General features: G+C 44.4%; 1 protein-coding gene across 4 annotated transcripts in view; it reads left to right on the top strand.

Moving 5' to 3' along the window:
- The window catches only part of Cap2 (cyclase associated actin cytoskeleton regulatory protein 2), a 143,929-nt gene that overhangs the window by 95,724 nt on the left and 29,025 nt on the right, over positions 1-19,180 (top strand). For all 4 annotated transcript variants that reach the window (XM_059263036.1, XM_059263033.1, XM_059263035.1 and 1 more), the window contains exons 5-7: positions 4,120-4,263; positions 4,567-4,652; positions 9,906-10,011. In XM_059263036.1, coding sequence (XP_059119019.1) covers positions 4,120-4,263; positions 4,567-4,652; positions 9,906-10,011 — 336 coding nt within the window. The remainder of the gene's footprint in view (positions 1-4,119; positions 4,264-4,566; positions 4,653-9,905; positions 10,012-19,180) is intronic.

Genomic DNA, 19,180 nt, shown 5'->3' with positions numbered 1-19,180 from the left:
GAGCCTGCTGACCTGAGCTTGATCTCCAGAACTGAATGGCGGAAAGAGAATTGACTCCCGCAGACTTTCCTTTGAAGTTCCTTGGTGCACACAAAATCAGTAAATAAAAAATGCAATTTTTTTTTAAAGAACCCTTGGCTCTAGAAGTAACTAGCCAGTTTTCTTGCTATTCTGTGCCCATCTTTAAGGTCAAGGTTCAGTTTGTTGCTTCTCTTACAGAACGGCCTGAGAGATTCGGTTTGCCTTTTTGGGTAGTCTCTTCGAAGCTTGCTGATAAAAACCCTTCCATTTTACTTTCTGCAAAACAGTCCAGTTCCTTCTGAAGCTAAATGGAGATGGAGCTGATAGCAGAGCCCTGTTCTTCAAGTTCAGAGTATGCAAAGGCCATAAAGACACAGTCCTGGGATAGTCTCCCAAGCACAAAAACACGGCCTTGCTCACTGGCTTCTTCCCTTCCCATAGGACCATGTGTGACTCGGTCTCTTCCACAGACACCTGGGACAGAAAAGATTTGGAGGCTTGTCTTCACAGCTTGAAATTTATTTTTTTTTCAGGAAATTGTCTTTGAAAACAGAAACCCACAGGAAACGTGGTTTTTTGGTTGTTTTGTTTTGGAGAGAATTTAAAATCATTCCAAAATATACCAGCCGTGTATTTTGTGTGTGAGTTCATGTGTACATATATGGGTGTATGTGTGTACGAAGAGCGTCTTCCTCGATTACTTATTTTTTGAGGTGAGGTCTCTCACTGATCTGGAGCTGGCTCCTGAGACTGGCCAGGCCATGGTGCTGCCCACCATCCTCTCTCGTTCCATCTTCTGGGCACTGCAATTCCAGGCAGGTGCAGCCACACACAGCTTTCTTAAAAATGTGCACGCTAGAGATCCAAACCCACGTCCTCCAGCTTGTGCAGCAAGCACTCCACTGACAGAGCTATGCCCTCTCCAGCCCCTGGAGCTGTGTCTTGAGACCACCACCATTATATGCTAAGAAAATAAGTACACGGAAAACCAGGACACCGGACTCAGAAGATGGCCCAGTGGATAAAGCACTCGCCCACTTGCACGACAAGGATGAGCACCAGAGTTCGGATCCCCAGAACCCACATCAAAATCTGGGCAGACTTAATGGCTGCCTGTGATCAGAACCCTCACAAAGCCAAGACCAGAGGCTCTGGGACAAAGCAGCCACCACACTCACCAGAACTGGTGAGCTTTGGGTTCAGTGAGAGACCCTGCCTCAATAAACAAGTGGGGAGCAATTGAGAAGGACACCTAACATCAACTCCAGGTCTCCACACATGCACACACTAATGCACCCACATACGCATTTGCCCACACACACTCCAACATACATGTACATGTACACATACAACCTACATAAACACAGCAATAATAATAATAATAATAATAATAGTAATAATAACAATACAGAATGCCTTACTGGGGGTTCAGCTCAATAGGTAGACTGTTTGCCTAATTTGTGCAAGGCGCCGGGTTCAGTTCCTATCAACACACATACACACACACATACACACACACACACACACACACACACACACACAAAATCTCTTTCTACAGTTGGAAGGGCTTTTGTAAGCTTAACTGACATCAATGCAATTTAGCCGTATTTATTGAGTATTCCTAAAAGATGCCTAATAAGCAGGTAGAAGGGTGTCTGAGGTCCTCCCACACTGCTGTTGCACTGATGTCTGCACACTAAGCTTTGATTGAAATCACATGTTCACTCTGGTATTCTTTAGTCAAGCTATGAGAGTTCGGGATGAACTGGGGGAGAGAAACCGCTTTACAGCACGAGCGGGTCTGTTGGCACAGGGTGAAGGGTAAAGCTTTTTGTTAGCTTTGGTAGAAGCAGGACTTGCTCTTTCTTCTCTTGACTTTTTTTTAACTGATGAAAGTTCTTCAGACAATTGCCAAATTAAGGCAAAAAGGGAACTTTCTCGATATTTATGATGCTCCCATCAGATAACCGATATAAAATATATTCCAGAATTCTGCACCTCCTCAGACTTCAGTTTGTTCTTGGGATGTTAGCGATAAACAAAGTTGGTCTTAATAAATCTCTCCAACGTTGTAAATACACAGTTTCTGGTTCTTTCTCTTCTTGGGGCAAGAGGCCAGGTCCCACCAGCAATTTAGATATTCTGGCCTTTCTCAAAGATGTTGTGGTTTAGCCAAGTGCTAAGAGCAAGCAGGGCCTTCTCCGTGGCTTTGCCACAGCTGAGGACCACTGGCCTCTGAGGAGACAAGCACCACCCTTTTGATCCAGTGATTGAATCTGAAGTGAGAAGTCCTTAGAGAGAGAAATATTTGCTTTCTAAAGATTAAAATTCCAAACCTGGTATGGTGATGTGCACTGCAATCCCAGTCATCAGGAGGCAGAGGCAGGAGAATTTCCATGAGTTTGAGGCTAGCCTGGTCTACATAGAAAGTTCCAGGGACCTTCCTCCCTTCAGTTGCTTCTTGTTAAGTATTTAGTCACAGAACACGGAAACATACTACTACTCTGATGCGAACTATTACATGGCTGCCATAACCATCACTTGCAATTATTGTGTACCTCCTTGGGGCCAGAGGGTTAAAATACAGCATCTCCAGTAACCTAGAGGCTGTAGAGGTCGTTAGCTTTCATTCGTGCCAGATGCAACCAACGATCAGCTGAAGGGATTTGCTCAGGGCCCAGTGGATGGTAAGTGGCAGAGGGGAGATTTGAACCAAGGTCTTTCTAACTCCAAAGCCCCTTTGGATAGCATCTCCCTTAGAAGACATAGCAAGGGGTTTACAGTCAGAGCAGATCCTAGGAGCCGCTGTGGCTGAGCGTAATTTCTTCCCCTATGGTCTACTGCTCCTGTCCCAAAGGACTGTCCTTTGGCATATGACACACCACTGCAGCAGTGACTGTGACCACCTAGGGAGTTTGCCCAATCTTCCCAATCCTGCCCAGTCCTTCCCAAGACCAGGTAATGAGTATTTTGGTGGGGAGAGATGGCAGATGACTCCAGTGTGTAGGCCAGGTTGGAAAGCATTGCTCTGAAATGTTGGTTGTTTTTTTTGTTTTTGTTTTTGTTTTTGGTTTGTTTGTTTGTTTGTTTGTTTTAATGGAAGAGTTGTGAGGAGCTTTTCCGCTTTCCCTCCTGCAAACAAGACTGAGTAAAAGTATTTGAACTGCTCCTGCAAAGCAGGGCCGTTGCTGTTTCCTTGGTGCGCATGTGCACACACAGCCCCCGCCTTTGTATCTGGCTCTTCGGCGCCTGGAGGAAGCAGAGAACACTCAGATCACCCGGTGAGGCCTTCAAAGCAGCCATGGTGCTGTGGGGCTCTCGTCTCTATGGTACCTTGCAACTCTGCCCACATAGTTTTGAAAATCTTGTTACTGTAACTAGACAAATCATTTGTTGAATTAATCAGAAGTGAATGTGACTGTGCATGGTCTGAGGACCATGTAGAAAGTCGAATCAAGCTAAGGTCATAAAATATGATAAATCATGACATCATGATGGTCTTTTCTGGGTGGTGGTAGGAACAGGATTTTACCCTCTAGCCAGGCTGGTCTCAGATTCGAAGCAGTCCTCCTGCCTCAGTCTCCTAAGTGCTGGGGTTCCAAGAATGAGCCATCATGTCCAGCCTTGTTGTTGCTACAGCTGCTCTTGTTTGGATCCAGATCTGTCTGTCACCCAAGCTGTTTATTGTAGTATTTTCTACCCACAGTTGGTTGAACCCACAACAGTAGTACCTGGGCATACCGAAGACTGTTCTGTATCAACGTAACAAGGGCTGAGGCTGAGCTCACTGCTGGAGTGCTTGCCTAGCATGCCATTTGGGGATTTAGGTTTGGTCCCTAATACTGCCAAGAAAGAAAGAACAAGAGAAGAAGGAGAGAGGGAGACAGAGAATGGTGGGGTGAATACAAGAAAGAGAGAGTTTAGGGAAGGGAAGAAATGTTTCATTAATATAATGAAGAAAACCACCCTCTTCTGCAAGATGGTCACATGTTCCTTTCAAATCCCCCAACCCATGGCAAGCCCTGGGTGGTCCTGTCAGGCCAGTGTGCACAGAGGGTTCTGTCTGTCCACAGTAACCGACCCAACGTTTGCCTACAGAATGAAGTGGCTGTCCTTCTGAAACCCATCTCGGAGAAGATTCAAGAAATACAGACTTTCCGAGAGAAAAACCGGGGAAGCAGCATGTTCAACCACCTCTCTGCGGTCAGCGAAAGCATCCCCGCCCTGGGGTGGATAGCTGTGGTGAGTCTGGATGGAATGCCCCCCTCCACCTTGTCACATGTTCGGGGACCTCCGGGGTCACCTTCAGGTTCCTCCATCCGTATCTGGTGCACTGAACAGGGCCCCTTCCAGGCTGGGTGTGCCAGCTTTCTGTTAGCCTGTGAAAGCCCAGTGCTCCCTACTCTGAGATGGGAAAATGTTCCTCCAGCCTTTACAGAACACTCACCCAGTGTTCTGTTGCTTTTCTTCTGCTTCTTAGAGGTATTTTCTTTCTTATCCTATTTTTTTCTCTTCTATGCTTGGGTGACGATCCTGTTTTCTCAGTCCCCCAAACCTGGTCCTTATGTCAAAGAGATGAATGATGCTGCCACCTTTTACACTAACAGGGTCCTGAAGGACTACAAACACAGGTATGTACCTTCTTTTATTGGCTGTGTTTTCCGTTGACCACCTGTCAGACATTTGCTCCTAAAATGTAGTATGTATTTAATCACCAATTCCTGTCCTACTCTCTTCATTGGCACACTGAGTAACCTTGAGATTAAAATCCTGTATTTGAGCTTCGAACCTGTGGCCCAGCACTTGGAAGGCGGAAACAGAAGGATAGGGAATTCAAGGTCATCTTTGCTACATTGCAAATGTGAGATGTGCCTGAGCCACATGAGACCATGTCTTCAAAAAATAAATAGGCCATCGAGAAGACACAGCAAGCTTTGATCTGATTTCAATTCCTGTACTTCACACAGTAGAGAGAATCAATTCCCACAGGTGTCCTATGATCCCCACGTGCACACCTTGGAATGCATACCAACACATATACACACAAAAGTTACATGAATAAATGTAATAAGAAAACAAAATAAGGGACTGGGGGTTGTTCGGGTTAGCAGCCTTTTCTGCTCTTCCAGAGGACCGGAGTTTGGTTGCATCGTGCAGTTCACAACTTCAACTCTAGGGGACCTAACACCCTCACATGGCCTCTGCGGGAACCTACATGAATCTGCACATACCCACACAGGGGGACACATATAAGCATAAGTTTTTAAATTTTTTAAATCTTTAAAAAATACATTTTAGGCAGGCATGGTGGTGCACACCTTTAATCCCAGCACTCAGGAGGCAGAAGCAGGCGGATCTCTGTGAGTTTGAGGCCAGCCTGGTCTACAAAGTGAGTTCCAAGACAGCAGGGCCATTACACAGAGAAACCCTGTCTTGAAAAACAAACAAAAAGTACATTTTAAAATTGCAGTTTTGTAGGGAAAGCCACACGGAGAGGGGCCTCAGATTTCTAGACGACACACCCATTTATAAAGAAAACTGCCTCAGTTCTCTTTCAGGGACTAACTGTCCCCACTGGACCACATGCCACTACGTTATAGATTTCTGTCCTTAAAGAATGAGCCTGTATGCTGCAACTTTTTTTTCTTTCGTGCTTTGAGATAGAGTTTCTTGATACATCCCAGACTGGCCTCAAACTCATGGCTGTTCTCCTGTCTCAGTTTCCCACGTGCTGGAATTACAGGCATGTGCCACCAAGCCCAGTTGAAATTTCCACTGAGCAAAGCAGAGGTAGTAAATGACTAAACAGAAGGAATGGGGGAGTCCAGAGGGGTGAGACAGTGAACCAGGCCAAAGGGAGCAAAACCAGATTAAACTGAACTGAAATCGGATCTAGAGGGCAGACAGCTGTTGTCTGAATGAAACTCAACAGCTGTTGAAAGGACAGGTGAACCGAGGGGTTTTGTCTGGAGAACGAGCATGGAAAGATCTGGTATCCAACAGCCGAGATAATGGAGCCTAGAGAGAATGATCAGAGGTCAGAAGGAAAATACAATCAAATGGAGATAGACCAGGTGGAGGAGCTGTTTAGGAAAATGTCTCTTAACCTATTTACAGATTATCACAAGAGTCCTCATCCTCCAGTGAGGTCACAGCTGGCTAAGTGTGCCATGGCCAGTCCCTGATGACTAACGAAGGAACTGAGACAGAAATAAGAGCAGTGGTCTTCCATTGTCTGGCTCTGGACTCGAGGAGTTCCCCATCCAGCTCCTGAGTGGAGCCAGCAGAAATGGCCATCAGTCACCAAGCACGGGGCCTCCTGGGGACATCTCTTCTTTACTCCAGACTGCTCAGATGGGAGGAAACCAGAGGACCTGAATTCTCTAGATTACCACCTCAGTTCTGATGCAGACCTGAGCAATCAGAACCAGAAGACACATTTTACACAGAACATAGACAAATGTATAGCAGATACAAATACCTACCATGTTCTAACCCATTGGCCGAGATGGTACCCATTCAAAATTTGCATTGCTTTTTTTCAAGTGGAATTTTTGGGGGGGAGGAGATGTCTTCTAGGAGGCTTTTTTTTTTCTGGTTTCGGTTTTGAAACAAGATCTTACTATGAATCCCAGTGACTGGCTTCAAATTTGTGATCCTCCTTCCTCAGCCCACTCAGTGTCAGGAAGGCAAGTATATACCACCACACCAAGCTATTTTTTAAATCACTATCTATTCACTATATAAGAATATTGGTAACATATTTGTGAGGTTATAGAGAATTATAATACAAGGAATCATTCCACTTATTTGTTCCAACAATTAATTTTGCAATATTTTCATCTCCTCTCCCAAAGAAGCCTGTACCCACCCATTGTTCCTCCTTGTTTCTCATAAACGTCTCCAACCCTAATATCTACTCTATCTACTTGCTGTCTGTATACTCTCCTGAAGGGGTATCCTCACCAAAGGGTTTGGCTTTTCCCACATTCTTGCATCTACACCAAACAACTCCGATCTGCTGTTGATTGTGGTAGGAATTGAACTCAGGACCTCCCCTATGCTAGACAAACACATCCCCAGCCCTCTTAACTTTTTCTTCATTTTGAGACAGAGTCTCACCAAGCTGCCCATGCTAGCCTTGAACTCACTCACTACGAGCCCATGCCCAGCGGCCCAGCTCAGGCTTTGCCCCTTGATCTCAACTTCTAATGTTAAATATAAAATATCAGGCAGCATCACCACGCACTTCATCAGCAGAATACCTGAAAAAGATATATAAGCCAGAGAAATGTGACCAGAGGTGCAGATCAGGGTCCTAGTCCCCCCTTGAATATCTTATACAGGTGAACTAACAGTTATAGGGAGCCTCACACGCCCAGCATCCATCTGTAGGTAGGTCCCCCAAGTTCCCACAAGACCTTCTCTGCATTGCCCACGTGGCCTGTAGGAGAAAGCTGAAAGACAGGCTGCCCTGTGGTTGGAACCAAAGGGCTGTGGGCCAAGGACTCCGCTTCTGTGCTTCCCGGGGAACTAGCTTGGCTAGTTTCTGGCTCCTTTTTCTATATGAACAGAGCAGTCGCTTGCCTTGGCTTTGCCAAGGTGTGGCTTCACAACTTCCAGAGCCAATGAAAATGGAGGGAACTTTCTCAGCTTCCATGTGTTTGGATCCTGATCAACTAATCTCCTAGAGACTAACTTCGGATAAAAGACACCATGCAGTCATTCGTTCCTATAGTTGTTTCTAGAATGTTCTTTAAGTCAAAATAATACTGCAATGGTTAAGTGAGAAACACATTTACATATATAGATTTGGTCTTCATTGGTTGTTAGAATTTATCAAAGTTCTGGAACTTTCTCCAGTTCAAAATAACACTTCAGTGGTTAAAAGAAAAACACATTTGCCTATACAGATCTGGCTTTCATTGGTTGTTAGAATTTTCAGTAGAAGCCATGTCAAATGTATAACCTGATATCTCTAGTGTGTATAAATTGTCGTGTCTGTGTGTTGTATAAGGGGACACACACAGATGAGACACATCTGCATAGGCAGAGCATGTATGCAAACCAAGTGCTGCTTTACACTGAAGTGAGTCTCATTCTCCTACAGCTTTTGTACACACCGTTTCCTGTGTCCAGGGTACTTACTAAAAGCCTCACAAAACCTTATAGAACAAGGCAGACCTAGGAAGCTCCACTTACTCTGGGGGTTTTTACCATGAAGGTGGGGCAGAGCCTCACAGATTCCAGTCGTATAGCCAACAAATCTAAAACTGTAGAAGAAAACAGCACCAAGTCTTCCCCTTTGAAGAGTGATCAGGATTCCAATCCTTACGCTAGTTGCTTCCTCACTGATATCACAAATACCCAACTGAACCTACCTAAGACAAGAGAGGTTCATTCTAACTCATGGTTCAGGAAATACAGAGCGTCATGGCTGGGAAGGCATGGCCACAGGACTGGCTTGGCAGGTCAGGAGGCAGAGATGGAACAGGAAATGGGGGTAGGCTCACCCTACAATGACCAGTTTTCTACAAGTAGGCTCCACCTCTTAAAGGTTGCACAAGCTCCCAAAACAATGGCAGGGCACTAGGACCAAGTCTTCATTCAAACATAGGACTCTGTGAGGGACATGTCTCATCCAAGTCTTCAAACATAGGACTCTGTGAGGGACATGTCTCATCCAAGTCTTCAAACATAGGACTCTGTAAGGGACATGTCTCATCCAAGTCTTCAAACATAGGACTCTGTGAGGGACATGTCTCATCCAAATCTTCAAACACAGGACTCTGTGAGGGACATGTCTCATCCAAGTCTTCAAACACAGGCCTCTGTGAGGGACATGTCTCATCCAAACCATGATCGATTGTCTCCCTGCTCACTTTCCCTAGTGTTCTGGCTTACTGCAGTAGAATTTAGGCAAGGAAAACAATATGTCTTCAAGAGGTCTCCTTCTATGGTTACCTTCAGATTAGTGGCCTACCTGTATCATCAAGTTTTTGCCAACTCCGAAACCCAGTGTTTTCTCATTTGCTGACCACCACTTCCATCAAACTGGGGGAAAGAAGTTATGGGGTCAGAAATTGCCCAAAGAAATGCAACAAAGGGGGATGCATGTGATTCCAATATGAAATTCCTAAGGAATTAATACTAATACATTTTATGAAAGAAATGCCGCCATTTGCCTATTCTAACAGCTCTCTCAATCCCATGTGCTAACCCTATTAATGCAAGCTTTCAGCTAGCTGTTCATTCAATAAAACAAAGTCTGATCAAGCTCCACATAGCTCGCATTGTCAAGAGCATCCAATTAAGCTACTTCAGTGAGAGTCACTTTAGAAGTATTAAGATACTTCAGTGAGAGTCACTTTAGAAGTATGGGGTCTTGCCTGCTGATGAGAAAACATTTTTCTTATAATACCAACTTCCTCATCATTCATAGTGGGAAGAAGTCTCTGGCCAATCATACTTCTAAAACCAAGTAACTCTTGAATTATAGAAAGCAAGCTGGATGACTTTGTCCCCTTTTTTATGCTGTTCCCACTCCTGGAAGCAGGCTATTCTGTATTTTGCATAGGAAGGAGGTCAGAAGGAATACTCTGCTCTCCATAGTCACCTCTACGAGGAACGGCACACTTCCTGTGTCAGCTCCATGGGGCCAGGTCTCCCTCTCTGTGGCTCTCCCCATACCTGAAGCTGAGAGCACTCACCATCCTCCTGCTTCCCTCTGGAGCACTCAGGACTACCCACCTTCTCAGTGTTCTCCTCTGGCAAGAGAACAGTTGCTCTGGACTCGTCCGGAGCTCGGGCTTCCAGATGACAGAGTATGAAATCGTATTTTCTATCCTAACTCTGCTCTCCTCCGCTCTCTTTTGTAACAAAAGTGATCTGCGCCATGTGGATTGGGTCAAGTCCTATCTCAACATCTGGAGCGAGCTTCAGACCTACATTAAGGAGCACCACACCACAGGTCTCACTTGGAGCAAAACAGTAAGTACCAGGCCCTCTGGCGGCCTTTCACCTGAGCATCAGAAGGCCATGAGAACATGTGGCCTAATAATCATAAGCTTTAGAATTTACCTCAAGATAGGATGAAAGCTTTATGGAAACAGCATTTCCTTGAGGAACCCCTGAGAACTGTCTTCATGGCATATGTAAAGGAAGGGGCTAAGCTGTCTATGATAAGGCTGCAAAGGGAGTATTATTCAGCCATGAAGAAGGACAAGATCATGTCATTTGAAGGGGAAAAAATGGATGGAACTGTAGACCACCATGTTAAAGGAAATAAGCCAGACCCAGAAGTACGAATCTCTCCTGTGTTCAGAGTACATGATAAAAATCTGTACTTAGGAAAATGCCATAATGAAACCTACTATCTTATATAATTAATGTATGCTAATAAGAAAATTAATAGAAACCTAACACCGTGGATCCCATAGCCATGAAGATTAGCCTGGGTGGTGATTATATGGAGAATAGCCCAGCACTTACCATAGAGAGCTCAGCTCAAGCACAAGTGTTTACTAGCACCAAAATGGCGTTAAGAAGCAGGAGTTAAAGGAGACATGAGCTTTGAAAATGGGTATAGTCATAAATAAAACATCATTCAAAAGTTCTGAATATTTCTTTTGATGTAGCAAAGCTTATTGAACAATCTTTTATATTAGCTAGATCATGCTGGTGTTTTTTGTCTTGTTTGGGTTTTGAATGTTTGTTTTTGGTCAAGGGAGGGTTGAGACAGTGCCTCCTACCTTCTAGGCCGGCCTGGATAACCTTAGATGACCTTGAACTTCTCATTCCCCTGCCTTGACCCCCTGAGTGCTTGGATCTCAGGCGTTTGCCGCCAGGCTCAGTTACTGTAGTTCTGGGAATCTCACTCAAGGTCTCATGCATGCTAGACAAGCATGGCACCAACGAGACCACACCTCCAGCTAAATCCTAGCACTTTGTCTGTGCCTTAGCAATGGGGTAAGCCCAGCTTCCGTGTGTTCCTGTTTAAATTACATATGGAAACCGCAGTGGCCCTGGCCTCCTCTCCAGCCTTGTCTCGGCTCTTCCCTAACTCACTGAGCATGGCAGCAGTCTCTGGCTGCCTGTAGCATCCTAAGCATATCAAATGCTTACATCAGTAGCTCTCAACCTGTGGGCCGTGACCCCGTGGGGTCAAACAACCCTTTCACAGGGGATGCCCTAAGACCTTTTGCGTATATACTAGATATTTACATTATAATTCATAACAGTAGCAACATTACAGTTATGAAGTAGCAACAAAAATAATTTTATGTCTGGGGGAGGTCACCACAGCATGAGGAACTGTATTAAGGGGGTGCAGCACAAGGAAGGTTGAGAACCACTGGCTTAGCTAAAAACTAAGAAACTGCTCTTTCCAAATTTGATGTGCTCACACTGTTTTGCCTCAGTTACAATGTCCTGAACGGACACTGTGCTTATAAGCTAAGGTTCCTGGAGGTAGACACCCTCATATCTTCCCCGTGGCTCAATTTGAACATCACAGCTTTGAATAACATCTGTTGATCTTCACCAGCTCCCCCTGAAGGGTGGTGTTTCTCGTCTGTGCTTGTCCTGTTTCTTGAGAATACCTTAGCTAGTACAGTTATGGTCTCTGTCCTCACCTGCTTAAAAAAGCTTCTATGTGCCCAGCTCCTGACTTAGTGTTCAGAGTGCATTCTCAGCAAATGGTAACAAGTATATCCAGTGTCTATTTTGGGACCCTTGGGACCATCCTCACCCCCTAGTCTCTCTACTTACTTTCTATGGAAAGCCCCTTCCATTCAAAATGAATATTACCTTTAAATAACCAACGGTTTAACTAGAGAAAAATGAAGTGGCACATTTGTGAATTCCATCCAATGTCCCCCTGACAGCTGTTCTCCAAAGCACAGCCCTCAGTGAATTCAGAGGGCAGCAGACTCAATACTGAGGTGATTGAGATTTTCAAGTTTTCAGTGCCGCGTGGGGTTCCTCCAAGTGTCCCCCAAGAGGACAAAATGTTAACAGTGAGCCCCTCCAGACTGGTGTTCATTGTTTCCTGCTTTACCCCTCCACCCCACAGCACTGAAATGAACAGCACAGAACGCAACTAAGTTGGTTCTTTTTCTTCTGCCTACAGCATGGCGATGTGGACAAGAGATTTCATGCATTTCTAGAGGGTTTTAAGAAGGAGGGGGTGGATGTGTGGATGGGTGAGTGTTTTGTAGACTGATTACAATTCTTATTTGTTTCAAATGAAAACCTGTTTTGTTATAAATCTGTGTGTCATAAAGGAGATTGTCACATCTTGGCGATGGGGATAAGCCACCATTGGAGAATAGCAAGCTGAAGATTAGGAGTCCTTGGACCCACTGTTGTATCTGGTAGACAAATGGAAGAGGAATGGCAATCCACTTGTGGAAAAATAATGTCAACAGATGCTAAATCTCTAATGAGACTCATAAAAAAGGGTAGAAAACTTCTTTTAAATGGTTTGAATACCCTTAATACCACATATAAAGCTAGACAATCGTTTCTATGAATACAAAAGAGATCTGATTATTAATGATAGAAAAATATGTAAGTGTTTCCTTTGTTCTAGAATGAATACTCACTTTATTGTGTTCATTAAAAAATACATGCTTCTAGAGACTGGAGCTGTAGCTCAGTGGAAGAGCACTTGCCTAGCACATGGGAGGCGTGGGTTCATTCCCTATTATCGAGGGGTGGGGAAGAATATATGCTTCGGAAGTAACTTTCCAGATTTTTATTGCAACTCAAGAAGAGATATGCTTTATAGACACATGCTTCATGCATACAACTGAAATAAGTTTCCCAAACACTATATACAATGTATCCAGACAGCTTTTCCTTTATGTCACTCTCTTGCTTAAACTCACAAAACCATTTCACAATCTCCAAATACATCATATCCCACATTTTAAAACACAATGTTATGAGACATGTTATATATTTACATAAAATATAGGTGATCCCTAGATCAAATTGGGCCTCACAGAATGCTGTACTAAGAACAGCTATTGTCTATGGAGCATATGGTTTTAAGCCATGTGAAAATTCTATTTGAAACAGCAAATGTGTATGCATGCTATGCACACACACCAGCACCCAGCCACACTCCCGGCCCTATGCTGTTTCTTCAATGGGACAGTGAAATGATAGTTCTAACCAGTTACTAAAAATGTGAAGTAGTTACAATAGGAAAATGTTCATTCAGGATCACACATGTACAGTCTTTTGAAAAGCTTCCAGACTTGTGCATAGACCGATGATTTTTCCTGATTTTTATCCCCCTTGTCTAAAAAATAGACTCATTATTTTTCCTGATTTTTATCCTCCTTGTCTAAAGTTTGAGGGGGAAGTCATTAAAAAGTATATTATAAGGTTAGAGAGATTGACCAGTGTTCTTGCAGCTGGCCCAGATTCAGTTCCCAGCACCCACACAGCCGCTCACAACCGTTCATAACCACAGTTCCAGAAGGATCTGCCACTCTCTTCTGACTCTCAAGGAGGGCACCAGGCACTCAATGTGATGTACAGACTTCTGTAAGAACAAAACTCAGGCTGGAGTTTTGGCTCAGAGGATAAGAGCACCAGCAGCTCTTCCAGAGGTTCTGAGTTCAATTCCCAGCAACCACATGGAGGTTCATAACCATCTATATGAGATCTGGTTCCCTCTTCTGGGGTGTAGGAATATATGCAGACAGAACATTGTATACGTAATAGATAAATAAATCTTTTTTTTAAAGAACAAAATTCATACACATAAAATAAAGTCTGTTTAAAGTATATTCTACTTTTTAATTTGAAAATTCAATTTCTATTTTAAATTACTAAAAACTGTTTGAGATCCCAAGTACAATCTATAGCACAGGTCAAACTAATTTCTCCTCACTTTGCTAGTCCAACAATGTTAAAGGGAAAGCCAGATTCATAGTTCTTGCAGAGATGGGACTATTGGAATTATCAGATCAAATGGTCCTTGGGAACAAAAAATAAACATGATCCCTTCATTTATTTATCTACTGATAACAAGTATGCAAAAAAATTCTGTATTTATAAGAAGACAAGGATCGGAAAGACTAGGAAAAGGCATGGTGTTGGTGCAAAACACCACAGGACTCAGGCTTTTACTTTTTACTTCGTGTGTGTGAGAGTGAGTGTGTGTGTGTGTGTGTGTGTGTGTGTGTGTGTGTGTGTGTTTTAGAGGTCATCTCTGGGGAGTCAATTCTCCTCTGCCACCATGGGTCCAGGGATTCAACACAAGTCATGAGATCTGCATGGCAAGTGACTTTACCCACTGAGTCATCCCACCAGCCCATGCATCTTCACAGACACAGCCACACTGTACACACTGCACATGCTGCACAAAGCTGAGTGTGCAATACCTCAAGGATCTTGAGGAATTGTTGTTTTCTTTCATTTTCAAGTTGCATTTTGACATTTTCCACTCTGGGTCTTTTAATATACTACTAAAGACCCCGAGTTCCTCCAGTGGTGCATTGGGCTAATAAATACCCACCCCACCTCCAAGATAGCAGTTGGGACTGAATTTTCCAGTTGCCCGCCTCCTGATCTTGGCCTTCAGAGTGCAGCTGTGCCAGGCAGCTGCTGCCCCACCTGTCCACTTGTCACTGAGAAATGTGGAACTCTGAGGGCAGCGATTGTTTGGGGCAGCAGTCGGGGAGACAGTGAGTGTGTGCACAAGTGTGCTGAGGTGGGCAGTAAGTGTGTGCACAAGTGTGCTGAGGTGGGCAGTAAGTGTGGGCACAAATGTGCTGGGGTAGGAGCTGAAGTGTTTGGGACTTCAGAGGAAGCCACCATGGAGTCATGTTTCTGTGTCTCTTATGACATTTACTTCGGTCGGTGTAATCTTGTCATTTGTCTTGGCTTTTCCTCAGCATGAATCCAATGTGTGACCTTGCTCACAGCAGTCCAAACCAGAACAACTTGAGTTTGCAGTTAGTTTCCATCTCCCAGAGTCTTTTTTCATACTGATTTGTGGTATTTCTTCTGGACTAAGGTTCTAGCACGCTTTGTTGACCAAGTTGATCTTTTGACATAAACCTGGTAGAGGCGCCGATATCTGCCAGCCCCCAGACGTTGGGTAGATTTGTAAGAACCACTAGGAAGGCCTTCAAACCGGGTGCCTACAGCTGGAAACTGAGGCCTGCTCCTCACACTTGTAATTACACAGTTGACTGAACTTTTTCTATGAATTGTCCAGATCGCCCCAAGAATTCAATGAGCAAGATCAGTTCATAGGCTGAGCTTACTGGCACTGTGGTGTGGAGCTTGTGGACATAGTTCTGCTCTTTTTGTGTACTCTAAATTACTTGAGCTTTAGAAACAGGCTCAGTTATCTGCAAAGTAAAATAAGACCACATGAATGGATGTAGAAAGACTTATGCAGTGGTTTTAATGAATCTTACTTCATATATTGGTTTGGTTGTTTTTTAGACAGTGTCTCATGTAGCCTGTGCTGGCCTCAAGCTCTCTATGTAGCTGAGACTAGCCTTGAACTCCTGATCTTCTTGCCTGCACCAGCCATGTGATATGTGATACACTTCTCTCTCTCTCTCTCTCTCTCTCTCTCTCTCTCTCTCTCTCTCTCTCTCTCTCTCTCTCATGTCTGTCTGTCTGTCTGTCTGTCTCTCTTGTGTATGTGTGTCTTCTGTCTCTCCCCCCATCCCGTGTGTGTGTGTGTGTGTGTGTGTGTGTGTGTGTGTGTGTGAGTGATGGCACACCAGAGTTCCTCAGGCAGCACAGAGGACAGCAATGTAGAGCTAGTTCCCTCCTTCCGCTTCTCCGTGGTCCAGGGATCCCACTCAAGCCATTAGACTTGCACTCTTCCACCCCCAGTGCCTTTACTTATGGAGCCGTCTCATCAGCCCGTGGTCTGGGTTTTAATGTCAGCCGTGTGATTTTAAACACATTCCCTGGATGTTAATTGTCATCCATCAGAACCTCCCATGAACAATCAGGAAAACGCAAGTTGTGGGTTAAAATGATAACCGTGGACGGTTTCTTTCCCAAAGCAAGCCACTGAGCACCGTTTCTTTCCTCCCGGGTAGCCATTTTCCTTTCAACTCTTTTTTTTTTTTTTTTCAATATAAAGCCAAATGTCCATTAACAAAGCAGCAGTCTAACCCTTCGCTTGTGATGCAATTAAAATCTGCCAGAGGGTATCCTGACGTACTATAAATAATGTAGACTCTACAGCGTGTCGTTAAATATGTATGTCCTGTGAGCTGCAGGTCTTCTGGCCTCTCTGGTTCCCTCTTGATAAAGCTTGTGCAAACCTCTCCCTGGTGTATTAGCCACAGGAAGTGGCTGGGCCTCAGATGGTGTGTCATGGCTACAAAGCTCACTGCTGTCTTCTTCTGGTGCCCTCTCCCATACTAGCTCTAGCCGAAACACCTGCCCACAGCTGCGTTAGGTAGACTTCCTTGCTCTTAAGCCTCTAACTCTCTTTGGGGTCCTTGGGTAGCCAAACACAGACAGTTCCCTGTCTTACCACTATTCAACTTAAGGTTTTTATTATGGTCATTATTTGATTTTTTTCAGTTATATTTATTTATTTAGCATGTGTGTGCATGCATGCACATGTCACAGCTCACATGTGGAACTCAGAGGACAACTTGCAGGAGCTGGTTCTCTACTTCCACCCTGTGGGTCCCTAGATCGAACCTAGGTGGGCAGGTGCTTTTATCTGATGAACCATTTCATTGGCTTATTGTGTTGTTTTGTTTTTTGATACAGTCTTGTTATGTGTCCCTCCCTGGCTGACTTTGAACTCATTATGTAGACGAGGCTGTACTGGAACTTTGGGCAATCCTGCCTCTGCCTCCTGAGTGCATAGACATGTGCCACTACACCTGTCTCAAATGTTTCTGTGGTTTGGGTTTGGGTTGTTGTTGTTGTTGTTGTTGTTGTTGTTGTTGTTTACAATGCTGGAGATAAAAACTCAAGCCCCAACACATGAGAACCAACCACTCCCCCACTGCACTGTGTCCTTAGGCTCCAACAATAATTTTTCAATTTTTGGTTGGTGCAAAACCAGTAGACACCTGAACTTTATGTTGTGAATTTGGATCACAAGGAGACATCCACCCCCTCTGCACTGTGCCATGTGGCTAAGCTCAGCATATTAAATGTGCTTTCACTTAGAGTCTTTCAACCTGCACTGAGTTTGCCCAGGTGTGGTAAGGCAAGGAACCTCTGAGCCAGCTGGATGAGAGCGATGTTGATCAAAGTGGGTTAAATCCCACCAATGAACAAAGGAGCCCCACGCACACAGATGAAGGCAGGCTGGGAATGGCTGTGTTGGCTTCAAAGAGACCTCTAGGCTAGTCCGACATTTCTGAGGTATCCATGTGCACCAAGTTCTGAGAAAGGTGCTAAAAATACTAACAGGTAAATGACATGGCAGGCATAGGTGTCCTCTGCTGCAATGTACATCCTAGCTACAGAGCCAATGTGTGACAGACATGTCTACCACACTGACTATTAGATGGTAGACCCGGAAGATAGAGTTTTGGGCCAGCAGCAGGCCAAACCCTTGCTAGATCAATATCTCAGACTCCTAGGCCCCACCTGCTCCCTCCTGAAACACAACCTCCAGTTGACAAGACTCCCTGGATGATTTCTCAGCAAAGCCAAACCCTAGTACGTTTCCATTGACCCAAAGCAGTTACTGTAGGGGGATCATTCCTTTTTTTGTTGTGGTGGTTTGGTTGTTTGTTTTTGAGACAGGCCTGTATTCCAGACTAAGAACCCACTAAGAAGCCAAGTTCAAGATCTTGAACTTCTGATCTTGCCTCCACCTCTCAAGTCCTGGGATCATATGCACTCCTACTCCCAGTTTATGCAGTGCTGGGATTACACCCGGACTTTGTAACTGCTGGGCAAGCATTCTACCAACTGAGCAACCTCCCCATCCCCAAGATCATTATGATATGCAACTGAGTGCAACAGTGCAAAGCTATACTGGAAAATAAGCTTTGCTAGTTAGACTCCTGAATGAACAGGAAGAGCTACACGGGGGCCCACACTTTGGGCTTTGAAGGACGTGAGTAGGAGTTCTCTAGCAGACAATAAAGAAAAGGGTAAATCTGGGCAAAGAGTTCAATGTGCGCACATCGGGTCTGAACAAGCAACTTCTTCCAGAGTTTAAAGGCTAGTGGTTTTGCAGAGCTGGTGAAGACAACTTTGTAGTTATGCTCAGAAGGCTCGGGCCTAGGTAGGATCAAGGATTGTAACTCTCACTGTAGGTTGCTAAGCAGAAAGTTACAAGCTGTAGGAAATGCTTTGAATTGTATATGATACTTGAGAAAGGAAAGAGCCCAGAGGCCTCGGGTATGGAGCAGCAGGTGGATGAATGGGAGTGGGGAGCGAAGGCCGCAGAGAACTCAAATCTAGTCACAAAGTTTCCAATCTAGAGTTCTAGGGAAAGCGATAAAAACGGAGACATCCTAGGAGCAGCTGCTGGCAAAGGGAGAGAACGCCTGATGCCCTGTTGTTTGAGGAGCCCGTGAGGAATCTCTGAAAAAGGGAAAGGCCAGCACACATGCTATAAATCACCTGCCTGCAAAAATCAGTTAAAGAGAGGAAGGGAGAGAAAAGGCGACCTTGGGGACCCCCATTGCTTAAAGGATCTGTCAAAGAGACAATGAAAAGATAGAGCTGAGATCTCAAAGCTCTAAGGAAGATGACCTGGCCACCGATGAGACCATAGTGGCCTGGGAGAGACCTTGAAATGCTGTCAGTAGCCAGCATAATGGGTCATTTCGGATGAACTTGGCAGGTTCCAGCTAGTATGGCCCATAGACTGTGACTTCCAGTTCTGTGTAGAAATAGCAAAACTACGGAGCTTTGAGTTCTTTGTTTATAACTGCTTCTATTATCTCAAAAGTACCTTTGAGGTTTAGTGTTTGTTGATAAGAATGTATAAATATTTTAGGGTATTTGTCTCTCTCCATAAATCAGAATAGTAGTGGCTTTTAAAACTGTCTGATTAATAGTAAAGATTATTTTGTTTACTAGAAAATTCTCACAACCAAGAACTCAAAGTCTCAAGTTTGAGGGGTTGGAAGTTAATTGTAATTCCTAGCTTGTTTAAGCCATTATCCTGGGAATATGTTAGTAA

The sequence above is a fragment of the Peromyscus eremicus genome, chromosome 5 (assembly GCF_949786415.1).
Source record: "Peromyscus eremicus chromosome 5, PerEre_H2_v1, whole genome shotgun sequence".
NCBI lineage: Eukaryota > Metazoa > Chordata > Mammalia > Rodentia > Cricetidae > Peromyscus > Peromyscus eremicus.
This window is presented reverse-complemented; position numbering and strand designations above follow the sequence as displayed.